The sequence below is a fragment of the Pteropus medius genome, unplaced genomic scaffold (genome assembly GCF_902729225.1).
Source record: "Pteropus medius unplaced genomic scaffold, Ma_sr-lr_union100, whole genome shotgun sequence".
Classification (NCBI taxonomy): Eukaryota; Metazoa; Chordata; class Mammalia; order Chiroptera; family Pteropodidae; genus Pteropus; species Pteropus medius.
Window position 1 is genome coordinate 835,358 of NW_024344561.1, and position 19,939 is coordinate 855,296.

At 51.9% G+C, this 19,939-nt stretch overlaps 2 protein-coding genes, 1 long non-coding RNA gene and 1 pseudogene across 11 annotated transcripts; 3 read left to right on the forward strand and 1 right to left on the reverse strand.

Annotated features, from left to right (window-relative positions):
* The first annotated feature begins 918 nt into the window (after nucleotides 1-918).
* On the forward strand, nucleotides 919-4,286 carry S1PR5 (sphingosine-1-phosphate receptor 5). Its single transcript, XM_039873218.1, has 2 exons — nucleotides 919-1,475; nucleotides 2,831-4,286. Exon 2 carries the CDS (start codon nucleotides 2,848-2,850, stop codon nucleotides 4,033-4,035), a length of 1,188 nt encoding a protein of 395 aa, XP_039729152.1. The 5' UTR covers nucleotides 919-1,475; nucleotides 2,831-2,847; the 3' UTR covers nucleotides 4,036-4,286.
* Nucleotides 4,287-6,714: 2,428 nt separating this feature from the next.
* LOC120610866 (uncharacterized) lies at nucleotides 6,715-7,887 on the reverse strand. The gene is made up of 2 exons (XR_005655019.1): nucleotides 7,751-7,887; nucleotides 6,715-7,117 (listed from the first exon to the last, which is right to left on the reverse strand). It is a non-coding gene; the product is annotated as an uncharacterized LOC120610866 (long non-coding RNA).
* Nucleotides 7,201-15,518, forward strand: KEAP1 (kelch like ECH associated protein 1). 9 transcript variants are annotated; one of them, XM_039873214.1, is made up of 7 exons: nucleotides 8,004-8,079; nucleotides 9,434-9,525; nucleotides 9,888-10,573; nucleotides 12,089-12,774; nucleotides 13,986-14,191; nucleotides 14,356-14,622; nucleotides 14,803-15,518. In XM_039873214.1, exons 3-7 carry the CDS (start codon nucleotides 9,935-9,937, stop codon nucleotides 14,967-14,969), a joined length of 1,965 nt encoding a protein of 654 aa, XP_039729148.1. In that variant the 5' UTR covers nucleotides 8,004-8,079; nucleotides 9,434-9,525; nucleotides 9,888-9,934; the 3' UTR covers nucleotides 14,970-15,518. The 9 variants fall into 9 exon arrangements, with proteins under 9 accessions (XP_039729151.1, XP_039729149.1, XP_039729146.1 ...); XM_039873210.1 differs by lacking the exon at nucleotides 8,004-8,079 and adding an exon at nucleotides 8,575-9,176; XM_039873217.1 differs by lacking the exons at nucleotides 8,004-8,079; nucleotides 9,434-9,525 and adding an exon at nucleotides 7,201-7,526 and having other exon boundaries at nucleotides 14,446-14,622; nucleotides 14,803-15,008.
* LOC120610930 (uncharacterized) lies at nucleotides 11,543-11,661 on the forward strand (annotated as a pseudogene).
* Nucleotides 15,519-19,939: the final 4,421 nt, after the last annotated feature.

Consider the following 19,939-nt stretch of genomic DNA (forward strand, 5'->3'; position numbering starts at 1 on the left):
TCTGGGGTGCGGCTTCCTCTTCGCAGTGCCTGCTGTGTGCCCCGCTGACTGCAATGCCCCGCACGTGGCTTTGATTGGTGGGAGCAGGCGGAATCGGTTCTTTTCTCCCTGAGGAACAGCTAGACCAGGAGTCGCAGGCGTCTCCAAGGGACTACATGGGGCTGATACGCGGCCCGATTGTGCCTCTTGGTCGCTCCCCCAGAGGCACCCAAGCTTGATTCCCATTTCCAGCCTCCTGCTCATCGCCTCTGGGGCACCCTCACCACACCCGCGGCCAGCAGAGACTGCAGCAGCCGGGGCAAAGGGCACTGTCTTGGGAAGGTCGTTATAGCTAGGCCCAACTCCCTTTCCAGGCTGTGGCTGCTGGTCTGAACGTGAAGGAGCTAGGCTCGGCAGGGAAGCTCCTGGAAACTGGGGGTGGGGACGAGGGGCCAGCTGGGACTGGCCCGCTGGAGGAGCAAAGGCTGGGAGAGGCGTGGGAGAGTGAGACAGAAAGGCACATACAGAGACAGGGAGAAACAGATCCAGACTCGGAGAGGCGTGATGAGAGAGACACAGAAAGTGTGGGAGACGCTCATTTCTTCCTTCCTTCATTCATTCACTCAGCGGATACTTATTGGGTATCGGCTGTGTCCCAGCAGTGCCTGTGGTGGACGCAAACCCCTGCCCCTGTGGGGCTGACAGTCTGGTAGGGACACAGCCCAGAAACACGATGAGTAAATTCCATCTTCGGGAGCGATAAGAGTGGGGGAGTTGGGGAATCAGAGGGGCACATGAGCTAGATTCTCCTTATGGGCAGGGGGAGCAGCGGAAGATCCCACCAGAATCCTGCCTAAGCCTGCCCTTCCCCTCTCGCCCGAAGAGGGTGGGGGGGTTGGAGGGGGGCGGGGAGCGCATGGGAGCGGAGAAATGGGGAGGAGCCTGCTTCTCGTACCTATCTGCTGGGGGGAAAGGATTCAGGTTACCTTCATCCCTGCAGAAGACCCTCCTAACCCACGCTGCTGGGGTCCCTCCAACGACCTGGCGTCGTTAGGGTGCAGCCCAGGAGGCTTAGTTGGAATGTAAGTGGAAAATGGGGAGGGACCAGTACCCAGAATCCCTCTGCTGGGGGTGAAGGGAGAGGCTCAGGCAGCAGCCGCCCCCGCTGAGGACCGTCCCTTTCCAGCGCCTCCGGATCCTCGCACTGTGATGGAGCGTCCCTGGGAGGGAAGTCCAGCCCCAGAGGGGGCACCCGAGGGCTCCCCGGTGCCAGTCGCCGCCGGGGCGCGCTCTGGTGCCGCGGCGGGTGGCACAGGCTGGCAGCCACGGGCTGGGTGCCGGGGTACAATGGGCGGAGCAGTTGCTTGCGACCACGGATGCTCTGCGTTGTGGGCCTGCTCCCTTCGCCTGCCGGCTCCAGCCCCGCCCCCAGAGCTGTGACCTTTTACTCGGCTCCAGGCTGCGCGACTACGCGGGGCGCACGACCAGGGTGCAGGGTGAGTGTACAGCACTGGGTCCTTAGGAGGCGCGGGGCGTAGTCTAGCCTGGAGGGGTTGCCCTGGGGCCACTACCTGTGTCCTCTTGTTTGGAATTCCTGGGCCTTTCCTGGAGGCCTCTGGGAGGGGAAAGCGGGAGACTCTGGGCTGCATGCGGGGAGCTGGCTCCGGGGTGGGGCCTTCTGGAACACCCCCGGCCTCACCTCTCTGGGCTACGCCACTGCAAAGTTCTTTACCTCAGTCCTACTGCCAGACCAGCTGAGGCCAGGCGGGAGGTTCAGAGGCTGTGCGCCTATACATGATGTCCCCATCAGAGCGAGTGTGACTCGTGTCTACGTGTGTTGACGGCCTTCTCCCTCCAGCGTGGCTGAGCCCCTTATTCTCTGAGGGTCTGGATTTGCTTCTGGTTCTCTGTGTGTAACTGAAGCCATGTCCAAATAAGTCCGTTCCCCTCCCCAGGCTTCAGTTTTCTCATCTGTTAAGTGGGACCTGAGCCATTTCTGCGTGAGTGCATGTGTGTGGGAACATGAAAACCTTTGTGCCTATTTCTCTGAGAGGTGCTTCTTTTCAGCCTTAGTTTCCTCTTTTGTAACTTGGGACTAAGGGGAGAGTTGTCCAAGGGATAAAAGGGCGCAGTCGAAAGTGGAAAGTATTATTATACTTTAATGACATGTGTGCCCTTCTGCAGGAGACTGCGAGAGACTTCTGTCTGCTGCCTTAGGGTTCTGTCTCTGTGAAATGGGTGGATAGGCTTAGCTTTCTCACAGGGTTTTGGCAGAGAAAAGCCTGGTGTGCGGCAAGGCATATAGATTGTAGGGCTCAGGGCTCCAGGATGGGTGTGGGTGGAGGTTGTGAAATTGTGGCTTGTGCGACTGAGCGTGAGACCCTGTCTGCATGTGGATGAATTTGTGCCCCTGTATGTCTCTCTGCCTGTATTGCTTTGTCCATGGGCGAATATATTTTCGTGTTTTCCTGATGGGGTCTAATTGTGTATTTTTGCCCTAGTTTGTGACTATGTGTGTAGATGTCACTGTATTTGTGTGTCCCTGTGTGTGGCTATATTTGTGTACGTTCTGTCTGTTTATTGTTGAGTATGCCTTTGACTATCCCTGCTTGTATATGAGTTATGAGTAACTCTCATATGTGTCACCCTGTCCCCTGATATTATTTCTGTGTCAGCCTGTCTCCATGGCCAGCCGCTTTCTATCCCGAACTCCCCCTGGTCGCCAGTGTGCATGTGGGGTAAAGGGCAGAGGATAAGGGTTCCTTTCCCGGTGCTGCGAAGAACGTGCCCGCCACTGCAGGCCGCGGGGACGCGCGAGCCCAGCCTGACACCACATCCTGCCTCTCTGCAGCCTTGGGCGAGTGGCCCATGGAGCCAGGGCTGCTGAGGCCGGCGCCGGTGAGCGAAGTCATCGTCCTGCACTACAATTACACCGGCAAGCTCCGCGGTGCGCGCTACCAGCCCGGCGCCGGGCTCCGCGCCGACGCTGTAGTGTGCCTGGCCGTGTGCGCGCTCATTGTGCTGGAGAACTTGGCCGTGCTCTTCGTGCTCGGACGTCACCCGCGCTTCCATGCGCCAATGTTCCTGCTCCTGGGAAGCCTCGCACTGTCCGACCTACTGGCCGGCGCTGCCTACGCCGCCAACATCCTGCTGTCGGGGCCTCTCACGCTGCGCCTTTCGCCCGCGCTCTGGTTCGCACGCGAGGGCGGCGTCTTTGTGGCGCTCGCCGCATCGGTGCTGAGCCTCCTTGCCGTCGCGCTGGAGCGCAGCCTCACCATGGCGCACCGGGGACCCGCACCAGCCTCCCGTCGCGGGCGCATACTGGCACTGGCGGCTGCAGTCTGGGGCATCTCGCTGTTCCTCGGGCTACTGCCCGCGCTGGGCTGGAATTGCCTGGGCCATCTGGACGCCTGCTCCACTGTCCTGCCGCTCTACGCCAAAGCGTACGTGCTCTTCTGCGTGCTCGTCTTCCTCAGTATCCTGACTGCCATCTGTGCACTTTATGCACGTATCTACTGCCGGGTGCGCGCCAACTCCCGGCGCCTGAGAGCGCGCCCTGGGGTTGTTGGGGGCCCCTGCAGCGGGGCGCGCCACACGCCGCGCTCGCTGCCGCTGTTGCGAACGCTCAGCCTAGTGCTTCTGGCCTTCATGGCGTGTTGGGTCCCCCTCTTCCTACTGCTCTTGCTCGACGTGGCTTGCCCGGCGCGTGCCTGCCCGGTGCTCCTTCAGGCGGACCCCTTCCTGGGCCTGGCCATGGCCAACTCACTTCTGAACCCCATCATCTACACGCTCACCAACCGCGACTTGCGCCACGCGCTCCTGTGCCTCATCTGCTGCGGCCGCCGCCCCTGTGGCCGAGGCCCCGGCGCCTCCCAGCGATCCGGGAGCGCTGCTGGGGCTTCGGACGGCTTGCACCCCTGGCTGCCTCCCGGCCTGGATGGCAGCACCAGCCGCTCTGAGCACTCGTCGCCCCAGCGGGACCAGCTGGAAACCAGCGGCTCCACTGGCGCGCCCACAGCCGCCGGGACCCTGGTACCCGCAACGGCCGCAGACTGACGCTCTGACTTGCCACTGCTCTCCCTAAGAGCTGTTTTGCAGACTTTTTATTTTTAAATAATGGAATTTATAGGAAGAGCAGCCGAAGATTGTGGAGGGAGAAGGTTTATTCACTTGTTCCCATGCTACAAAATTCATAAAGCACCAGTTCTCCTTCTCAGATGTGATCACTGTGGGGACTCCTGGGAAAATTCCAGAGCTATTCTATGAATAAATAAGCTGAAATGTAAATAACATCTTTTTATACAATTTTTATACGTGTATTTTATTGGCGCTAAATCCCACAACAGTGAACAAAGCAGACAAAACCCGCTGCCCTTGCGGAACTGACGTTCTGGTGGGGACACGGGTAATAATGGAGTGAAGAAATACTGGAGAGAGTTCCAGTGGCAATACAGTGACGCGATGGTGGTCAGAGGAGGCCTCTCTGCTGAGGTGGTAACACGTGGTGTGAGCTGTCATTGTCCTGGGAACACCTGAAGAGAGATCATTTCCAGTGAGGTGCAAAGGCCCTGAAAATGAAATATGCCTATGTGTTCTATGAAAAGCAAGTTTACAGGTGTGGCTGGAGTAGCGGTGGAGGCGGCAGTGGGAAAAAACAAAGGCAGGAAGATGATAGGGCAGATCCATCACTCAGGGCCTTGTGGTCTCAGGGGAGGACTTTTACCCTAAGTGAGGTGGAAACCATGGAGGGTTCTTGACTTGGCTCAGATGTTAACAGATCTCTGTGTGAGGCAAAAGTGGAACCTAGAACAGGGTGAAGGTGACTGCACTGGTCCAGAGGAACAATGATGGCGACTCAGATCATGTGGATTCTGGATAGATTTTGGAAACTGTGGACAGAATTGCTGAGGAATTGAGTATGTGAGTCAAGGACAGCTCTCCAGGTTATAGGAGAGAACATCAAAGACAGGACACCCTAAACTTGACTCTGAGAGGCTCAGCCAATTCCTATCTGAAAGATTTCTTTGAGGGTAGTGTCAGACCTTTCATAAAAAATACAAATAAATAATAAGAACATTTACAGCTATTGTGCCTCCTTAGTCATCCCACAGTGATAGGCCCAGGACACACGTTTTTCTCATCCTTACTGGTACCTTGCCAGGTGGGTTTCCTCACCTTCATTTGACAGATGAGGGAATTCTAAGCAGTGAATACCTTGCCCCAGTATCTGAGCCGGGCTGTCAGGCTCCCCACCCTCAGAGGCGCAGGCCTGGCTGGTGTCCAGCTCTTCCAGAGGGAGTCTGCATTCTCGGCGGGGGGCGATACCAGCGCCCCATTCGTTCCCATAAAAGGCTCGAGACGTGCTGGCCATGGTCCCCAGCTGTTCCCGGAGCACTGCTGACCCCTGTGCGGTGTGGCTCGCCTCTGGCGGGGCGGGGCGCGGCGGGGAGAGTGCGAGGGGGTGCTTAGGCTGCGGCGCACCACCTACCGGGAGAACGCGGAACTGCAGGCAGCCACTAAGACGTTTGCTTTGGGGGCACTGATCCAACCTGGGGAACTTGAATCTCCGCTGGCCACGCTCAGGCCGTCCCAACAGACCACGCGCATGAGAAATCAACCTATTTCTTGCAAAACAAACACGCTTAATCCTGGAGTCACGCCCAAGGACACTCCCCAGGACTGGACTCAATTCCCTACCAAGACTGGCACACTTAACCCCAGGTTCCTTTAATCTTCCAGAAGAGCCTGAAGCTTACTCCATTGTTTGGTTGTTTGATGGTGTAATCGTAGATTTATTCACTTGTTCACAAAATTCATAAAGCACCAGTTCCTCTTCTTAGATGTGATCACTGTGGGGATTCCTGGGAAAATTCCAGAGCTATTCTATGAATAAATAAGCTGAAATGTAAATAACATCTTTTTATACAATTTTAGCACTGCTCTACATCTTCTTTTGTTCACTTACTAGCATATCTTTGAAATTGTTGTCCATCCACAGATTTTGTATTGTTTGGCTGCCTTAGTCTGCTCAGGCTGCCATAACAAATACCATAGCCTGGGTTGCTGAAACAATTTATTTCTCACAGTTTTGCAGGCTGAAAGTCCAAGATGAGAGTGCCAGCATGATGGGGTGCTGGCGAGGACTCTCTTCCTGGCTTGCAGATGGTCGCTTTACCATTGTGTGCTCTCATAGTGTAGAGAAAGCAAGAAAAAGCTCTCTTGTGTCTTTTTATAAGGGCACTAATCTCATGGGGGCCCCACTCTCATGACCTCATCTAAACCTAATTAATTCATTCTATAGCCTTTTTTAAAAATAAAACATATTTAAGTATTTAAGTAAATATTCATACAGCAAATGTCTTGTTCCTTTTCACCAACTGCATAGTATTTCCCAGCATGGATGTGCTACCACTTATTACATGGAGGGATATGTGGGTTGAGGCCCATCCCTTTATACACAGCGCTGCAATATATATTCGTGTACACGTGTGCGAGTGTACCTTGGATAAATCTCTACCAGTGGCACTGCTGGGTCACAGGGCCTGTAGCTTTGACTTTGGGATATGAGAGGTTGCCTGGAGGAGGGTGCGAGTTTTTCCACAGCCTCCGCCATTCCCTTTATTCGCTGGCTATGCTATAGCGTCCCCCACTGGAGGGGTCTAGAACCGCAGAGTCAAGCCACTGGGAAGGCAGTGGAAAGGGGGTACCCCACCCCATCATCCCATGCAGGTTTAATACCAGACCCGGTGCCGAGACATTGAATATGGGATCCTCCAAATTCATTCTGGAGGCCAGCAGAATCCTTTCTTAGCATTTCTATTATTCATTTAGTTTTCATATAGATGGACTCTTTTAAAAGTAGCCTTAAATACATTTATTTAAAAGTTAACTTTATATTACAAACAGCTTAAATAGCAAGTCAGTACTCCTTGTCACGAAAAATAGCAGTTGTTAACATCTGCTAGGCGCTAGCTAGCATTCGCATTTAGTGCGGCGGTAACCTAAGTGCGAGCAACTATCACTTCAAAGGGAGGAAACTGAAGCTTGTCACAGGCCCACCCATACAGAGCTAGAGGGTGGCAGAGCCGGCGTTCGATCCCCTGCACGCGAGCTCCACGCGCCTCTCCACTGGAGAAAACTAAAAAATAAAGACAAGGAAAGCCCAGCTAAACAGATAATTCTAGCTGGGTCCTGCGGCCGCCAGACCGTGAGGCCTGCATTAAAAGGAGAAAAGCAGGTGGTGGAGAGCATCCCCGCGCTGAGAAGACGAAATAGGGCGTATAGAGGGGTCAGTGCGAAGGAGTAACGCGCCAGGCTCTCCTGGCCTTGCTACCTCGCCCGAAGCCCCGCTCCTCGCCCATGGGCGCCGGGCACCTGCGGGAAGGGCGGGGGAATCGCGGCTTCTTTCCCGCCGCGCCTTCTCCCCGCCTCCTTCCCGGGCGTCCCAAGGCCTTCCCCAACCCGACGGCCGCGACCCCGCACGCCTTGACGCATGGGAGCCGAGGTCCCCCGAAGGCGGAGGCGCCCGTGGGTCTCCCACAGCGAAGGCTAGGCTGGAGCCGTCCCGGGCCGGGCTGTGGCCCCTTGGGTTTCCCGGAAGCTCGGCGCGCGGGTGGCACCACAAGTGCCCGGATCCGCCGCCGTGTCCCGGGCATCCCTGGCCCGCAGCGAGAGCTACCGAGGCTACGTGGGGGCCGAGGTGAGCGCGCCAGCAGCGGCGGCGGGGAGGGGTGTTCGCGTGGTGCTACCACGGGCGCGCCCAGCCTCGAACCTGGGACTCCGTTTCCCGCCGAGCTGACCACGCGGCTCGGTGCGCGAGGGCTGTGGTCCCTGCCCACGCCGCGCCGCGATGACCGACGCTGTTGTCGCCGCTCAGGGGTTGCGCAGCTTGGCGACAGCCGGCGGGGTGGGAGAGCGGGGAGCGTGCCAACCCAGCCGCCGGAGGCCCGGGGCCGTGGGGACTTTTATTCTGACACGGCCGACGCCCGGCTCTGCTTAGTCATGGTGACCTGCGCGCGCTCCGCGCCTCCCCCCGCGCGCAGCGATGGAGGCGCCGCGGCCTGGGCGACGGAGGCGGAGCCCGAGCGCGGCCATGGCGGGGTGAGTGAGCGGCCTGCGCCCGCGCTGCGGGCACGGCGGGCCAGTAGCGTCCCTGAGGTCGTGCCGGGGGGGCAAGGGACACGGCGGCGCGGGCCGGGTCGCCTCGGGGTTCCCGCGGCTCCCCGGAGGGCCAGGAGGGCGCCGCTGGAGTCCTGTTCTTTTGTTGGACGGCGCGACTTGCGGGGTGATCCGGAAACGACGCAAGCCGGACGAGCGGCCCAGAGAGCGCTGCTCGGACGAGGGCCCGGGGAACCCGGGGCATTGGGGGTTTGATCTGCGCCCTGGGGTTGGCAGCAGAGAGGCCGCGGTGGTCACTTCCTCCCTTCCCCAGGCCTTGGTGGAGGCTCAGGCGGGGCATGCGCAGTCCCCCACCTAGCGCTTTGTGAGGTGAAGTGCCGGGTGTCCAGGGGGCACCGTTGATCGATTGGCTAAAGACCAAGAGGCAAGCCCGGGGCATTGGCTGGGGAGAGATGGCCAAGCAGCGCCCTGGGCGGGGTGGAGGAGGGTGCTCTGGTAGGCACAGTAGAGTGGGCAGTCAGCCAACCATACGTTTACTGACCCCTGCGCAGTGCCAGGCCTCAGGCTAGACGTGAGGGAGACACGTGAGAGGGCGGGCTCCCTGCCCTCTGCAGCACTGTGGCTTAGGGGCAGAGGGATGCGTCACCTCTCAACAAGCAAGCAGTGTAGCTCATTTCAGTTCCTGACAAGAGCTGTGATGGAAATAAAACTGGGAGGTGACTCTGAGCTGAGCCCCAGAAAGATAAGATGGAGAACCTGGGAATGCTCTTGCAGACCATCCCCTCCCCTTCTCCCCACAGGACTTTTCAAAACACAACTCATGCACTGGCCCTCCAGACTCCACAGATTTCATGGGAACCCTCCCTTCAGTAGTCATTATTTGTCATTACATTCCTCCCTGATTCTCTAGATCAGGCGTCCCCAACCCCTGGGTTGCTGAACAGGAGGTGAAGGGCCAGTGAGCGAAGCTTTGTCAGTATTTGCAGCCGCTCCCCAGCGCCCGTACCACCGCCTCAGCTCCACCTCAGATCATCAGGCATTAGATTCTCATAGGAGCACTGATGTCTGGTGCCAAAAAGGTTGGGGACCACTACTCTAGATTGTCTCTTCCATTCTGCCTCTGAGCCTTTGCACTTACTGTTCCCTCTACCTGGAAAACCAACTCCCACCCCTACCTACTTTCATATGTTCATCTTTCTTGTCTCAGCTCCAGCAGAGGACTGGCTTACAGTAACTGCGCCTGACTCACACTGTCATAATGCTGTTTGTCATTTTCTTCATGACTCCAGTTTCTACTCATCTTGATTATTTTATTTATGGCCATTCCTTCCCCTAGGTGTCAACTCCAGCACAGTTTGTCTGTCTTGCTCGTTCCTGTGTCCCTGGTGCCTAGAACAGAGCATGGCACACAGTAGATGCTCAGTAAAGGTTGGTGAGGTGAATGAAGGAGTGCACTTGACATGCTCTAGGAAGGGAAGGGCCACCAGACAGCTGGAACAGAGTGAGCAAAGAGAAGAGGTGGATGGGGCTGACAGCGACGGGCATTAAAGAGTTGTTTTACTCTTCGTGCTGTAGGGAGTTGTGGGGGACTTCCAAGCAGAGGAGGGACATCATCTGACATATTTTAAGATGGACCCTGAGCTGGTGAGGCCCTAGGACATTTAGCGAGGACAAATGGCCACTGCTTCACCTGGGCTTGGCAAGGAAAACTGGTCGAAGAGTCGCTTTATCTTAAAAAAGGAGTCCTGGCCCCAGGCCCTACCCCCAGCCCTGTGCTCTCCCTCCTCCAGGGCCCTGAGTGCCAGAGGTGGTGCTGTCCCTTGTCACCTGGAACCCCATGCAGCCGGAACCTGGGCCTAGTGGGGCTGGGGCCCGCACCCGATTCCTACCCCTGAGGTCACAGCGCCCCAAGGGGGCAGGGGACACGGTGATGTACGCCTCCACCGAGTGCAAGGCTGAGGTGACACCCTCCCAGCATGGCAACCGCACCTTCAGCTACACACTGGAGGACCACACCAAGCAGGCCTTTGGTATCATGAATGAGCTGCGGCTCAGCCAGCAGCTGTGTGATGTCACGCTGCAGGTCAAGTACCAGGACGCACCTGCTGCCCAGTTCATGGCCCACAAGGTGGTGCTGGCCTCGTCTAGCCCTGTCTTCAAGGCCATGTTCACTAACGGGCTGCGGGAGCAGGGCATGGAGGTGGTGTCCATCGAGGGCATCCATCCCAAGGTCATGGAGCGTCTCATCGAGTTTGCCTACACAGCCTCTATTTCCATGGGCGAGAAGTGTGTGCTCCATGTCATGAATGGTGCTGTCATGTACCAGATCGACAGCGTCGTCCGTGCCTGTAGTGACTTCCTGGTGCAGCAGCTGGACCCAAGCAACGCCATCGGCATCGCCAACTTCGCTGAACAGATTGGCTGTGCTGAGCTGCACCAACGCGCCCGCGAGTACATCTACATGCACTTTGGGGAGGTGAGTGCGGGGAGGGGGCATGGAGCAGGGTTTGGGGACAGTATCAGCAGGGATGCATGGGCAGTCATCACTGTCTCCCCTTGAGATTTGAAGGGTCAAGGCAAGGAGCTGGAGGAAAGTGGGTCTCTGAGCTTCTAGTTTACACATCTGGGGCGACTCTGGAAAACAGCTGAGGCAAGTGAGGCTTTCACAGGTATCTGGGCTCCCTGGTTTCTCTGGGGTCCAAGGTGGGGACAGGGTATAGCAAACATGACAGCATCTCAATCCTAGGGTGTGCAGAGCAGGGCCCAACATTTCAGGCAGTCAAAATATTTATTGAACACTCATGACATGCTGCCGACTGTTGATGTGACCCTTAGACGTGCTTTCTTTGGTCCACTCTGTCCTTCTTATGTTCTTGGTTTCATTTTCATTTTTAAATAGAGGAAGTTATGAACAGAAGAAATAATAGTGCTTGTCGAGCCCTTGCTGTGGGCCAGCCCCTGTTCTAAGTGATTTCCATCCTTTAAATCTTCCCAACTATCTCAGGAAGAAATATGCTTTGGATGGCCTTCCTGGAAATATTCAAAGCCCTCCTTCAGAGGCCAGCTGGGGTGGACACTGCTCTGGTCTCCATTTCCCTCCTTCCTTCTATACCCCATGTGAGGTTGACTGAGGGGCTCTGGCATTAGGTCTTGGGCTGATGGCTTCCAAGAAGGGGGTCTTCAAGCAGAGTTCTCCCACTGGCCTGTACGATGTTTGTTTCAAGGGATTGTGTGGACTTGGGACACTAGAACGGTAGTGAACTGATGTGGGATGACCAAAATTATTTATAGTGACAGGAAAGATTTGCCTGGGCACTGTATGCCCTAGGAGTAGTCCTGCTATGAGGTAGCTACTAATATAATCTCCTTTTACAGAGGAAGAAAACAAAGGCACTGAGTGTTTCAGGTATTTGCCCAAAGTCATCTGGTTAAAAAGTAGTGGGCCAACTATGGCCATGCCACCCTGAACGCGCCCAATCTCGTCTGATCTCGGAAGCTAAGCAGGGTTGGGCCTGGTTAGTACTTGAATGGGAGACCACCAAGGAATACTAGGTGCACTAAAAAAAATAATTATTATAAATAAATAAATAAGTTATGGGCCAAAATTACAACTCAGGCTGCTTCTTCAGAGTCTGTACTTTTTTGCTAGAATACTCTATTGTTATTCCTTTTTCCTTTTTAGTCAATCTGCCCTTTTGAAAAAGTAATTTCAATTTTTTTTTTTTAAAAATTGAACATTCTTATAGTTCGAATAGAAAATTATACAAAAAGATATGCAGTACATTGTGTCTTTGCCCATTTGCCCGAGTACTTATCTACTACATGCCTGGCACATAGTATTAACTCATTTAATCCTCACAACCTGCAAAATTCCCATTTTGCACATGAGGAAACTGAAATTGTCAGAGGCAGGTTGAATGACTTGTCCAAGGTCATACAACCAGCTGAGGGAGACACAGGAGTCAGCCTGTCACACTAATGCCCTCTTCAGGTAGCCAAGCAAGAGGAGTTCTTCAACCTGTCCCACTGCCAGCTGGTGACTCTCATCAGCCGGGATGATCTGAATGTGCGCTGCGAGTCCGAGGTCTTCCATGCCTGTATCAACTGGGTCAAGTACGACTGCGAGCAGCGACGCTTCTACGTGCAGGCGCTGCTGCGGGCCGTGCGCTGCCACTCGCTCACGCCCCACTTCCTGCAGATGCAGCTGCAGAAGTGCGAGATCCTGCAGTCAGACTCCCGCTGCAAGGACTACCTGGTCAAGATCTTCCAGGAGCTTACCCTGCACAAGCCCACACAGGTGATGCCTTGCCGGGCGCCCAAGGTGGGCCGGCTTATATATACCGCCGGTGGCTACTTCCGCCAGTCACTCAGCTACCTGGAGGCCTACAACCCCAGTGATGGCACGTGGCTCCGGCTGGCAGACCTGCAGGTGCCTCGTAGTGGCCTGGCAGGCTGCGTGGTCGGCGGGCTGCTGTACGCCGTGGGTGGCCGGAACAACTCACCCGACGGCAACACCGACTCCAGTGCCCTGGACTGCTACAACCCCATGACCAACCAGTGGTCGCCGTGCGCCCCCATGAGCGTGCCACGCAACCGAATTGGGGTTGGGGTCATTGATGGGCACATCTATGCTGTCGGTGGCTCCCATGGCTGTATCCACCACAACAGTGTGGAGAGGTGAGTGGCAGGGCCAGGAGGGGTGGGCTCCGAGTGTCCCACTGCTGACAGGTCCCTGGCACTTGGGGATTCTCCCTGTTGAATGCCCATCTCTGCGCCTCAAAGTGAACCTAAACTCCTGGGAGATTTATGGTGGTGACCTTGGATGGTGTGTCTGGGCCTGGGAGCTGCTTACAGGGCCATCATACAGCCATACAGCTCCTTTGTAGAGATTTGGAAAAAGCCCCATCAGTTTGAAATTGTTGTAATGTGCTGATTTTGTTAGAAAGTGACCCCTCATTGCCATCTGCCCAGTAATTGTTATAAACAGATGTACGAGATCTGGTATGTAGAAGGTGCCCCCTTAGATGTGGTGCCTTCGTGCAGTGCACAACCTGCACAACTGGACATAGTGACCCTGTGTTTAGGGGCCTTGTCTTCTGCCTCCTTTCAGAAGTGTGATTCAAGCTACAGTTCTCACTTGCAGAACTTGTCAAAACAAACGCCCCAGCCCACTGCTAGAGATGCCGAGATCTGCCATCGGAGGTTGGGTTTGGAGCGAGGCTGGGGAATGGGGATTTTAAACAAATACTCCAGAGGTTTCTAATGAGTGTGACCTGTGAATAGGATGATGAGATGATCCATCACCCTCAGTAAGCCACTTTTAAGAAAATAAAAGGGACACCATTAATTACTCCAAGAGCGCAGGCATGAACTGGAAGTGCCCAAGCCCATCTGTGCGCATCACACTTTGCGAAAACCATCCTGGGGGGTAGGATGAGTGTTAGAATTGGGGTTCTGGTGTCCGAGAGGGCTGAGTCAGACTGCAGCTCTACTGCTTCTTCGGTGACCCAGGACACGCCACTTCACCTCTCTGCGACTCCATCTTGTCATCTGTGAAGAGGGATGGACAATAATAAGGACTGCTTGCCCCACTAGGCTGGGTGGGGCATCGGTGAGATAACACACAGAACACTCAGCACAGGGTTTGGCAGTGATATGTTGGAGCCACCGGGGTCCAACAGATATGTGTTGATCTTGAGCACATGACAGCTGTGAACCTTGGTTTCTTCATCTGGAAAATGCAGCTCCTGATAACTTGCATGTTGGAGAACAATTGTGAGGATTAAAGAGTTTAAGTACATAAAGAGCCAGCAGAATATTGGGCCACAGGTAGTGTTTCTTGAAGGTCAGCTTTGATTGTTGTTGTCATTGTTATTATGCCCTTGCAGGTATGAGCCAGAGCGGGACGAGTGGCACTTGGTGGCCCCAATGCTGACGAGAAGGATCGGGGTGGGAGTGGCTGTCCTCAACCGTCTGCTCTATGCCGTCGGGGGCTTTGACGGGACGAACCGCCTCAACTCAGCTGAGTGCTACTACCCAGAGAGAGACGAGTGGCGAATGATCACACCCATGAACACCATCCGAAGTGGGGCAGGTAGGCGGGGGCTGCGGGTAAGGGACAGGGAGGAACACCCGCCTAGCCCCAGGGGTAGAACTCGGCTAGGCCTGGGTGAGGCCTCCTGTTTCCACCTTGAACAACCCTGTGGCACACGCACAGGAGTGCTAGGTTCTGACAGATTCCATGCTCCTCTCTCCCAGCTTTGTTTCTGAAGCGTCCCTCAGGAGAGAGCGGGGAGGGGCCCCCGAGGCCAGTCCCCAGAGTCACCCTCTCCTCATGGTGTGGTTTAGGAGTCTGTGTCCTGCACAATTGCATCTATGCTGCGGGGGGCTACGACGGTCAGGACCAGCTGAACAGTGTGGAGCGCTATGACGTCGAGACGGAAACCTGGACGTTTGCGGCTCCCATGAAGCATCGACGAAGCGCCCTGGGGATCACCGTGCACCAGGGGAGAATCTATGTCCTCGGTGAGGCCCTGGGGGTGGGGATCCGGGCAGAGAAGACTAGTTAGCCGCATCTTTTGGGGACAGGCTCAAATCACAGTAGGAAAGCTTCTCCTGGTTTCTTCTCTTTCTACGCCCCCCGCCCCGACCCACCCTAGGAGGCAGTGACCATCCCTGCCAGTCCCCTCTGCTTTCTCCCCGCAGGAGGCTATGATGGTCACACATTCCTGGACAGCGTGGAGTGTTACGACCCAGATACGGACACCTGGAGCGAGGTGACCCGCATGACATCTGGCCGGAGTGGGGTGGGCGTCGCTGTCACCATGGAACCCTGCCAGAAACAGATCGACCAGCAGAACTGTACCTGTTGAGCCACTTTGGTTTCTAGGGCAAAAAAATGGTCCGATCAAGAGTATTGTCATTTTCGTACAAAAACAGGGACAAAAGAAAAGGGACAGAGCAAATGCTTGTTTTCAGGATGGGAGGCTGGAATGCCTCAGTGTTAAGAAGACAAGTGGAAAGAAAAGAATGCCAAGAGTGGGAATCCACGAGCCCGTCAGAGTAATCCCAGAAATGTCCAAAAGAGCCTACCCAGGAGGCGGGTGCGGGAAGGGTGGGCTCCCAGGAGAGAAACCCCCATACCCACTACCCCAAGACTAGGCCTGGGTCCCACACCAGCAGCTGCCACCTCCCTTTAGGGTGAAAGTAGGTGCTGAGGTCAAGTTTTTGTTCACTGCTCCTTTGTTATTGGTTCCTGGAGACTTGGGCAGGAGCAAGCTGAGGCGTTGGGAGTAAGGTCCTTCCGGAGGTAGGGACCCTGGGACAGGCCTGTCCATAGGAACCACTGGATATCTGGACAGTCATTTTGTTGATAAGTAACCCTGTAACTTTCCAATGAAAATAAAGAACGAACTAACTGATGTCTTCTACCTTAGCTGGAGGTCTCCACCCCAGGGATAAGAAGGACTCTCTCTCCTGAAATGCACTGAAGTCTTTGATTTAGGACTTGAATTTGAAACCAGTTTGTTATCTCTGCTCATGGCCTCTTGATAATGTAGGGCATGTTTCTCCCCATGGGCAAGCTACACAGGGTTCACTTTGTCTCACTTTCAGCTGCTTTGAAGACACTGCCCTAACTCCTGACACATCTCCCAGGGCTTCCCAAGGCTAATTCCATATGCGCATACAGTTTGTATTTTAAGGCAAACTGTCCCTAATGTGCGTGCCTTCCAAATTCAGTGAAAATCTATCTGGTCTTTTCGTTGTGCTTCAGTTACGCAGACTGAGCTTTTTCTTTTATAGAGGTTCCTGGGTATTAAAAGGACAAGGAGGTTCTTGGAAGTTTTCTTAGGCAAAGGGCTCAGCATAGTCTCTTCTGATGAACAATACGTGTGGCCCAGATCATTTTTTCTGCCAATCAACTATTCATATGGGGGGCAGGGAACGGGGAAAAGAAAAATGAAGTATGGTCTCGACTACAGGCACGCCTCGGAGACATTGTGGGTTTGGATCCAGACCTCTGTGGTAAAGCTAGTCATAACTGTTGATGGAGGTAGAGGGTCTAGCTTTCGACTTATAAAAATGCAATAGCTGGGAAGCACAATGAAACAACGAGGTACACTTGTGTTGGGGAGTTCATGGATGCTTCCCAAGTAGCTTAGAAAGGAAACATTGGATTCCTTCTCTTCCAGGGAAAACCTGGTACCTCCTGTCTCAGCAGCCTCACTCAATTCACCTGAAGGCAACCTTAGTTGTGCCAGATTCTCTAGTCCTGGTCCAAGGTTTTTATGGGACAAGAAAATAAGTCCATGTTGGCTGCATTGAATGGATGAGGGAGAACTAGGAATTGCCAACCTAACACGTGGATGGCCTTTTAGCATTTATAAAGCATTTTTACACATTGGTTGGTCCTCAATAGCGCTCTGAGCAAGGAAGGGCAAGCCTGAATTCTTTACAGATAAGAAGCAGAAGTTCAGAGAAGTAACTTGCCCAAGGTCACGTGGCCACTAAGTGGTGGAGTTCAGGTTTAACCATTCTCAACACTCTGTAGCACTGTGTTTGTGAGAACGGATATTAAAGAACTTTCATAGGGTCAATGTGTATAGCAGTGAAAGTTCTGGAAACATTAATTGAGAATAGGGATTTACGTGGAATGCAGTTGCTAGAAGTGACAACACCTACTCCAGAGTCATATTTCCTTCCAGAGGGGTTAAAGCCCTGGTCTTGAGGTCAAGTTCAGCTGTTTCAGTAAAGCAATTTAGGTATCAGCAGTCAGGTGAACATCTTATCTGCAACAATGGTACTTGGACACCTAGTGGGCACTAGGCTTCCGTGAGCTGCTGGACCAACAAAGGTGGGTATTTACATTTACTTTCTAACTCCACAAAAGCAACTTTTTTTTTTTTTTTTTTTTTTTTAGTCCTTACTCTCCTGGGCACTGGGGCTACAGCAGTGAACAATCCCCAGATGATCCCTGCCCACAGGGTGGGCACAGCTTTACTAGATGCTGTTAGATCGCCTCCAAAGTGGTCATAACGAACCATATTCCTGCTGTTTTCTAGAAGTTCCTTATAAATTTATACACAAGTTTATCACTTTTCCTTGATGGTTCTCCCCTTTTGTGTCATATTTAAGAAAGACTTGTGGTTCTTGACATTTTCTGTAGCTTCCTTACCCATTTGTTATTGTTTCCTACCCATAAATTAATTGTTCTGCCTAAATTAACCAGAGTTAGTTTTTATTGGTTCTGTTAGAACCAAGAATCTTGACTAATAGAGACATCAGGAAAATTTAAAATAGATATTGTCTTCATGTATAAGTTTTCTTTTCACACTTTTTAAATCCATTTGGAATTTGTTGGTATGCATAGTATGAAGTAGGTATTTAATTTTTTTATACAGATAGCCAATTGCTGCCAAACATTTATTTTCAAACCATTTGTTGACTGATTCATTCTTTATTGATAGTCGTTTTGTTTTGTATTTTAGGCGAGGCAACCCTTGGTTGACCTCACAGATTGCAAGGACCTTGTCAGCTTACAATCCCTTATTTTTTTACACTTACAGCACCTGGTCTCCCTAGGTGGTCTCCCATCCAAATACTAACAAGGCCCGACCCTGCTAAGCTTCCGATATCAGATGGAATCGGGCTTGTTCCAGGTGGCATGGCCATAGACTCTTTACTCATAGTTTTGAGATGCAATCCCAGTCATATACTAAATTCTCATATATGCATAAGACTCTATTGGTTTTTTAAATATTATTCTGTTTTGTTGACCTAAATATCCATTTTTGCACCAATTTCATTGTTTTAATTATTACAGTTTTATAACATGTCTTACTAGCAGGAAGAACAAGTCCGCTCTTTCTTGGAAAAAAAAAAAAACAGTCCAGGCTGTTATTGCATATTTTTTCCTCCTTATGAAGAATAAAATTCCATGAAAAATAAAAAATTTTGATTGGATTGCATAAAAATTATCAAGTTGGGGAGAAAAAATATTTTCACAATTTTAGATCTCTCTGTTCATGAACTTGGTGTATCTGTTTAGTAAAATCTTCTTTGCTATCATCAGGAAACCTTTATAATTTCTCCACAAATTGCTTGCGATTCACTTACTTGTGGGAATCTTATAAGGTTTTGTTGCTACTGTCAATGGGATATCTACTCCTGGATCCTTTTAAATTGGTTTTTCTGATACATAGGAAAGTTGTTGATATAAATCTTCCATTGGCCTCTTTGCTGAATTCCCTTATTAGTTCTACTAGTTCGATTTATTTTTCAGCAGATAGTCAAGTCATGTGCAAATAACTGTAGTGTAATGTCTTTTCCAGGTTACATCACTCATTTCTTCTTCTTGTCTTACATTAGCTAAAACTGTCTGTACGATGTTGATTAGCAGTGGTAATAGTGGGCATAGTTGTCTTATTCCTAACTGTTTCTAATGTCCCACCATTAAATTTGATGTTTGCCAAAACATTTTCTGTAACCTATGCCTTAAGTTATGCTGGAAACTTTATCAAGTTCAGGAGGCTCCCTTCTATACCTAGTTTTTTTTTTGTTTGTTTAAAATCATAAATAGTTGTTACGTTTTTCAGAGGGCTATCATTAAGTAGGTGAGTGTCAAGAAAATGCATTTCTAATAAGTTCCCAGTTGATGCAGCTTGTGTAGGGAACACACTTCGAGACACATGCGTGTAGAATAAGAACAATGGGTTAAAGCACATTCTGAGAAACAACATTTAAGTAGTAGATGGAAGTAAGAGAAGCCTCAATAAAAACATAAGAGCAGCAGAAAATTATGAGGAAAACTAAGAATAGTGTCACAGAAGCCAAGTAGAGAAATAGTTGAGTACAAAATGTTTTAAGGAACAATACTACTAAGTGCAGAGAGGTTCAGAAAGATAGAGACCCGCTAGAATTGGTGATTGGAAAGTAAGCTTGAGAACCATTTCATTAGAATTGTGAGGAAAAAGCAACAAATTCCTTTGATAAATATTTGTTGAGTGCCTCACTGAATCATTGAGAAAAGCTGAAGAAGGGAACATCTCTTGAGATGTTAGGGTGAGGCAGAGAAAGATGGAATGATAGCTGGAAAGGAACAAGGGGTCTGGTGGGGGATGGGAATTCTGCTGTTAAGATTCAGAAGACAGAGCCCGTTTGTAAGCAGAGGGGGAGTTCCAGTATAAAAAGGTAATGAAGATGAAGATGAAAGACAGGATGGACTCATAGTGATGGTGAGCAAGTAGCCCCCCACTCCCAATTACCCGGATGATGGCTAAGGTAACTTTTAGCTCTGTGAAGGGCACTGCAGTTCTGGATATATAGAGTCCTTTGCTTCATGCAATACAAGGTGCCTTCAAGTCAAAGAAGATCTCCTCCCTTGGGAGTATATTCTGGTTTTAAAACATAAATGTTAGTGAAAATATATATTGCGGAAGATAGAATTTAGGAAAATAAAAACATCTAAAAAAAGAATACACTGGAGTCAACAGACTAGGCTTGAGACCCATATCTGGCACATAGAGCAAATCTCTGTGGCTCACTTTTGTCATCTGTAAAATGGGGATGATAACAGTACTTAGCACCTGGCAAACACAGTAATAATACAATAAATGTAGTGTTATTGACTGGATATGAGGTAAGTAAGTACTGAAAACCTGTGGTGCTAACATTGATCTGAATTATCAAGATTGTCAAAGTGAGAATGATAATAATAACGTTTAATGGCCTCAGAGCTCTTTACCTGCATTACTTTTAATTCCTCACTGGCTCTCATTACCTGTGAAAAATCAGTGCTTCCACCAACCCATCTACCTGTCTTATTTTGTGATGATTTTGTTGC